This window comes from Triticum dicoccoides, chromosome 5A (assembly GCF_002162155.2).
Source record: "Triticum dicoccoides isolate Atlit2015 ecotype Zavitan chromosome 5A, WEW_v2.0, whole genome shotgun sequence".
Classification (NCBI taxonomy): Eukaryota; Viridiplantae; Streptophyta; class Magnoliopsida; order Poales; family Poaceae; genus Triticum; species Triticum dicoccoides.
In genome coordinates, this window is record NC_041388.1 from 605,142,691 (window position 1) to 605,150,047 (window position 7,357).

The 7,357-nt window shown below is 49.6% G+C and overlaps 1 protein-coding gene across 1 annotated transcript in view; it reads left to right on the top strand.

Annotated features, from left to right (window-relative positions):
• Positions 1 to 4,749: 4,749 nt before the first annotated feature.
• Positions 4,750 to 7,357, top strand: part of LOC119303312 (kinesin-like protein KIN-8B) — an 8,516-nt gene continuing 5,908 nt past the window's right edge. Inside the window, exons 1-3 of the mRNA XM_037580429.1 lie at positions 4,750 to 5,405; positions 5,502 to 5,579; positions 5,730 to 5,846. Of these exons, the coding sequence (XP_037436326.1) occupies positions 5,358 to 5,405; positions 5,502 to 5,579; positions 5,730 to 5,846 (243 nt within the window). The 5' untranslated portion in view covers positions 4,750 to 5,357. The remainder of the gene's footprint in view (positions 5,406 to 5,501; positions 5,580 to 5,729; positions 5,847 to 7,357) is intronic.

Genomic DNA, 7,357 nt, shown 5'->3' on the forward strand with positions numbered 1-7,357 from the left:
AACAAACAAAATCAAAGTATTTTTTAAAGCATCTTGCAGCATTTTGTTTCTCAGTACATGAGGAAAGATTTGTCTTCATGAAAATTTATGCGCATGTACACATTTCGCCAATGTTCGTCGATTTTTTTTCAGATTCTTCTATTTTGTTTTCAATTTCTTTGATTGCACTGTTTATCAGGGGTGCATTTGAACTCGCGAGCAAAAAAACACTTTCGCTATACATGCCTGAAAACCACTGCACTATGCATAAGAGCATCTCCAACAGACGCGCCAAACTAGCGCCGCGCCGCAAAATCCTTCGTTTTAGCGCGCGCGCAACCGGAATAGTTGCTCCAGCGGGCGCGCGAAAACAGCGCGCGCGGCATACGTAGTCCAGCGCGCGGGCCGAAACGCAATCGCGTGCCGCATATTTGCTGCGCCCGCTTCCGCGCGCTGGATTCTCGCGCGCTCGCTCGCACCTCCCACCCCCCACCCATACGTGTCGCGCGCGCTGCATTTTTACGCGCTGCTGAAGCGGCGCACTCGCGCTGCATTTTAGCGCGGCTGCTGGAGCCAGCGCCGCGCCGCGCCAAACCAGGTGATGGGCGCGCGTTATAATTGTTTTTTGCGCGCGGCGCGTTCGGCGCCTGTTGGAGATGCTCTAAGTAAAGACCGTATGGCGAGCAGGCGGGCGGCTCTTAAAATCCTGACACGCTATGGTCGATCTACAGCATGCCCATCTCGTCTTTATTGGCTCACTGCTCATTTGACCTTTTGAATTTCGTTTTCAGGGCGGCTGTGCTGTGCTTCGCTCCATGTGACCATGTCCACAATCTTACATGTTCTGAAATCGGGGCATGAATAGACACGCACGTACGCTCTGTTTGTTGTTGAGACCATTAACTAGTATCCACGAATCGATCGGCGTTCAAATAAGGCCGCGAGTTGAGTTCAAATTCAAAACGGGGCAGTATTATAAATATTTGCGTTCACTGGATCTTGTCGTTGGCTCCACGCACGCGCGCTTGACTTTTGAACCCCGTGCCAGGCAATTGTTTGATGCATCCAAGATCTGAGGAGGAGTTGACACAAACCTAACGCCGAGCAGTCCATTTTGCAGTGGCTGGGAATTTAGTAGTACTCCTGTAGCGCTCCATTTCCTCGGACATTTCAAACTTCCGCCGAGTTTGAATTCGGAGGGCGCGATCGATCGCTTCACTGGACCGCAATCAATCAAAAGCCTACAGTTCTACTCCAGTACGCATCGGCTTCACCGGAAAATCCCCACCTGCTCGTGGTGGGCGCGACACACACACACACACACACACACACACGCACACACACACACACACACACACACACACACACACACACATTTCATTTGAAATCGGCGACGCAAGGAAAATGAAATCAACAGAAAATTTAAAACGAATAGTGTTTCTGATCCGGATCAAAGTCTCAATTATTAGCTTGTTCCATGCACCTAGACCGATCTATATAGAGGGGAAGAAAGAGTCGGCCCGTGCATAAAAGCGCGAGGTACAAGCAAATTAACGTTAGAGAGAAAAATATTTATTTTCCCTTGTTTTTTTTTCGTTGGTAATCATTGTTTCACTCGTTGTCTGAATGGCGACAGGTTCACTAATGTTTCTCTTGACTAATCTAGCGCCTCCGATCCAGGAAATCAACGGGGAAATAAAACTGTACCGTTTTGCTCCGGTCGTACGCCGAGACTGTAGCTGCTGGTGGTTTAAGAAAAGAGGTCGACGTGGCAACCGACATGGAAACCATTTTATAATGCAGAGGCGGAAAGCTGTTTTTCTTTCATTGTCTAATAAAAGATTACTAGCATGGTCGGTTCCAAAAAAGATAATACTATACGTAGACGATTAGCATGGCGATATCAAGGCTGACGGATTTGATGCTTCGATCTGATTAAGAGGCGGCACGCGGTTGTGCATGCACGGATGCCAACTTAATTTGCTTAATTTGCTCAATTAGTTGTACGTTACTGCTGCCTTCATACGCCGTTCAAGGAGGGATGCACGCTACTGCTTAATTGAGTATACGGTCTTCTGATTGTTGCTTGTGCAGCTGTGTTGGAGAGTTATTGCCATCGGTGTTTGATCGGATCATTTCGTTGATGTGGGGAACAATGTATAACCAGCGATGCACATAAACTTATATGTATCATTTTGAAAATTTTGAGTTAACCCATTATTAATGTGGAAAATGTAGTAAGATCAACAGAACATATATAAGATTTGAGTTAACCCGTCGGCGGGTACATACATAAAACATAGTATGTGATTCTAACCCTGGGATGTCATCTCTGCCGCCTAGCCATGACACTAAAACTACCTTACGCAAGGACGAGGTCCCTCGCGTCGGCGGAGTTCATGGGTATCCCTCGCGTTGGTGGAGTCCAGTGGTTGCCGCACCTCCAACCAGTGGCGGACCTAGAGAGTATTTTGACTGGGGGCAAATTATTTGAGTGGGGGCATATTCTTTCAAAATTCAAAGAATTTTAGCATATTTTTTAAAAGACACAAGCCAATAATACTGGAGTTTCAAATTTTGAGTGGGGGCCTGGGCCCTCACTCACCTCAATGTAGGTCCGCCCCTGCCTCCAACTCCCCATGGCCCATAGGGCCATCGGATGCGAGGCTGACGGGGCGACAATGATGATAAGGGGGCTGGAAACTCTATCTCATCAGAGTTGCGTGCGTAAGAAGAGGGGAACACATCGTACAACATGCAAAGACCGTTTCATATATGACGGTAATATTGAATTGATGTTGAATACACGTATCTGCATAAGACATAAAAGTATGCATCACACAAGAATCATCGATGCTCTCCTATTAGCGGCATCCACTAGGAGAAGAAGAGAGGAGCTTGGTTGCTAGGGTTTAGAGCCGGTGGTAGGATGTCACGCTCATGTACCTTGAAACATGTTTTCACCTCGCTTTTACATAATAAAACTAGAATGGCCAAGCCAGTACGGGGTGGTGAGGAAAAATTCTTTCAGAAAGCAAATCAAAATAAAACAACACCCAAGAGTGTAGCGAGAATTCCATCACCTCAACACCGGGCAAGATAACATGAGTAGCCACACCTAACAATAGGCAACTAAGGCTACTGAACATGAACGACACCGCGCCTCCTAAGGAAACCATCGGGCACCACTATACCGCAAACATCAACCTTTCGCCGGAGAGGGCCACCTGCCCTCTTGTTCCGGGCCGCAAAGCTTCGGTCCTGCTACTGGACAGAAAAAACCGAGAGTGGTGACAACGATGACACGGGGCAAAGCTAAATCAGGTAGATCCCTCAATAGGGTGTCCCGGCTAGGCGATTGGACTGGATGGTAACACGAGGCAAGATTTTGCCTAAGTTTGGGCTCTCGCCATAGAGATAATCATCTACTACTGCTAATGTCTATTTGCGACTGGGGTGTGTGTGCAAAGTATAGTTGAATACCAAGGATTGTAATGTGTCCATTGACAAACCCCCGGCTTATATAGCTTACCGGGGGGCTTAGGTAGTCGGCTATGTAGGTGGAGATAGAGTCATCCATGGCTCTAGTTTCTTCAGCTTGTACATCAAGTCTTCGGAAGTCTTCGTATAGCGTGTCATGTGCTAGCATGGCCTATCAGGCTAGAACCGACGTGGTGAGAGAACCCTGGCCCGGGACAAATACGAGACCAACAAAGACACCCCACGCCAGATTCGAAGAAGCTTCTCGGCAGTGTTAGATCATGTTTGAAGGCGCAGACACATTGCAATAAGATGTTCTGTGAGCTCCTCGACGACGCCGTCAAGAGAGTGAGAATGCAACGTGCCGCTACTAGGGTTTTCATTCGCAAACCTAACACGAAGAGAAAACACACAACGGTGCCCCCATGAGCAAGCAACACCCATGGGCATCATCGTCGGAGCGGGAAGCTTTCGCCGTTGCCGGTGCCAAAGCGCAAAGCTTTCACTCAGATCCTCGTCTGTGCCACACAAGGTTCCATGGTCTTGGAACCAATCCAGAGACAGGGATATTGCCGTCGGCACATGGCCTCGAGATCATGACTAGCGACTCGTCACCGCCGAAGCCACGGCGACACCAGAAATCACTCGTCGCGTTCTCCCCTCGACACCCACATAGCTAAGACGAGAGCCACCGCAGCTGCAACGACGCTCGCCGCAAAGCCAACCGTGTAGCCTCACATGGAGGGCCGCCGCGCCGACACCCACCAGAGCTCCCGCGCCTCTGCCACGCAAACTAAAGGCACACGATCACCCACCGGCCTGTGCGCCATAGGCGAGCTCCCCACTCTAGCTAGCATCGCACTGTTCCGCATCGTGCATTGAAGCTGGACCAGAACGCCTTTCGGCACTCGTGCACATCGACCCTTCCTTCTTCATCCCAGCTTTGTTGCATTGTGCACTCCACACCCCATAGCGTGCGCACACAGTAGCCAGCTAGCGTCCAGGTTTGGGTTTGCACGCGACGAGAGCGCCCCGACGAAGCGAGAGACCTGGCAGGTAGGCGGGGAAAGGATAGATAGAGGGGCGCGCCGACGAGCTGTGCGTGGCGCAGGACTGACTGTACCGCAGGTACGGCGTCGTGTACCGGAGCCGGACGGAGGCGCAGGCGCAAGCGCAAGCAAAGGCATCGGACCGTTGGGTGGGGCCCAGCTAGGGCGAGGCCCACCCCCACCTCGCCTCCCCTCTCCCCCCTCCCGTTCCGTGTCGCCTTCTCCAGCTGCCGCCGATTAATTATTCCTCCCCCATTAAACCACCACCTCCGTCTCCTCCCTCCCACCACCGCCTCCTCCTCTTCATCCCCTGAATCCTCTTCGTACGCCCGCCTGCAGCCCCGTCGTGCCGCCCACCAAATCACACACGCGCTCGACCTGTGGCCGTGCTGCCATTTTCTTCTGTGGATGGAGTAACCGCCGTTCCTTCCTTCCTTCCTTCCCCGGGCGCGGCGATTTCGGGGCTCGCATTTTGGCGGAGGGAGCCGGCCTCCGGCGGCGGCATTTCTCCTCGACTCCTCCGGCATTCGGCCGTGTTGGCCGGCGGCGGCTCGGGTTGGTTTGGTGGTGGACCGGCGAGCAGGGAGGCCACTGCAGCGGCAGTAGCGGGCTCCTTTTCGCGGGGCCCCTTTTCGCCGCCGCCGCGGCAGCTGGTGGTGCTGCTGGTGCGGTGGGGATGCGCCTCGCCTTTTTGCCGCCCCCGTGTGGCGTGATTCCGAAGGGTCGTGGGCGTGGGCGCGGCCGGGTTGGCTTGTGCTAGATTGGCACCGCATCTTCTGGGCGAAGGAAGGGAGGGAGGTCGGCTGGGCTGGGGGCCAACCCCCAAAAGGAAGAGGAAGGTTCCGCGCAATGCCCACCATCCGGGCTCCGGCTTCCAGGCAGACGGCCACGCTGCAGGTACCACACTACACCCTCTGCATCAATCCACTGCGATTTAACTGCACTTCTGTTCCATTGCCTTGCTTGATTATGTGATCCTGTATCTATTTGCAGGTGGCTGTCAAGTGCAGGCCACTGACCGACAACGAGAGCCGGCGCTCGCGGCACATCATACAAGTAATTGATGACAAGGTAAACAGACAGAGGCTTGGCTTGATTTGCTTGGGCTATGAACTATTAGTAGTTTGTGTCATGGGTGGTTAGAATTTTGCCATGGATGGTAATGGTATTGGTAGCATAGCAAACTAGTAGTGATAATGTTGTGCTTGTATGGTTCTCCAGAATGTAGCTGTGTTGGACCCTGATATCTCCAAGGGCTACCTGGACCTCATCCAGAACCGGACCAAGGAGAAAAGATACAGCTTCGATCACGTGTACGCGCCTGGATGCTCCAATACGGTACGCAGGCTTATGTACCTCATTAGCTTGTGCTGCACTAACCCTGAATTGCTTAGCTTGCTTTTGACAATGGGCTCATATGCTGATTACAGTAAGTGTCTTAAATCTGCACTGAAGCTTGGGAGTTCCTGGATTGGTCATGCCTTGCATTTTAGGAAATGCTACTTCAGAAAGCGAAACCGCAACCAACCCCTTTGGTTTATTAATTGCCAAAACTAGGTGTTGCTCATGCTTTGGATAGCTCTAGGTTGTAACGATGCTATTGGCATGTGCAAAACGCCAATTCAGTCTGGAGCTAAGCAAAGCATTGGCTGTATTTGTTACTGTTAGGTATGCTACCTAACGCGTATACGTCTGGTTTCAGAGAAAAGGACTCCAGTTTAGAGAACTAATTTCCAAAACCCAGGTCTCTTTTTAATCCGTGACCTGGACTGGAGCCTGGGGCATTTGTTACACTGTATCTTCACCACTTACCCTGTAAACTGTAATCAAGTGCAACTAGCTGGGCAGCTGTTTTTTATCCACGGTCTTCGTAGTTCGTCTACAGTGGCTCTCCCTGATACGGTTGCACTAGTCCGCTCTACAACCGTGTTATTAAGTTTTAACCCAGTACCACTTGTTTCTGCTCCGTGGTCACCCCTTTTTGAAAAAAAAACATTTGTTTCTTCTGTGTTAACGTTTCAAAAATCTGTCGGTTAGTTGTAGTCACTGCATTTATTTTGAGATTTTTGTGTGACACCCAGTGGGAGATCATGCGAGCACCCAGTGGCTGGAAGTTATTAGATACGTAACTAGTCCTACTTATGAGCTAGTCTGAGTCCAGGCTATAAACCCCTAGCAGCTTATCCTGAGTTCCTGACAAACACGTGTTTGTATTAATAACTCTTAAAGCCCAACAGATCTGTCAGCAATGTTTAAATCTCTATTAGGATTTGATTTCATATGAATACTAATTTTGATTCGTTTTGCAAGAGTCATGTAACATCGTACATCGTGTTGAAAAACTTAATTCTGTATCGCACTATCACTGGATCTTGTCAGAATCATTCTTGTAAAAAATGTTACATAAAATGTTGAAGCAATCAAAGTTCTACGGTCAGGCCATGTTACACTGGTATGTATAGATGCTGGAAATGTGTATATACCTAGTCAAATCTCTTGCCCGGTTAGATACTAAAACAAATGTGCTTTGTTTCAGAAATAGTTGTATTTGTTCAAATATATAGCTGTATTTCCTGTACAACTACAACAGCTCAATAACTTTAAATGTAGCTGACAAAGTTCCACCATTTTGCCCAAGGTCTGTAAATACTGCATAGATTTATTGTTCCTGTTAATGTGGAATTTTGTAGCCCCATTGTAATAATATGTAATAGGTTGGACTAAGAGAGCATCGCCAACAGCAGACCAAAAGCTGATTTTAGGGGGAGAGAGAAGGTTTTTGTTCACCGGAAAATCTTGTGGTTTTCCAGCAGACCAAAAATTTGAGAACCACATGAAACATGACGATC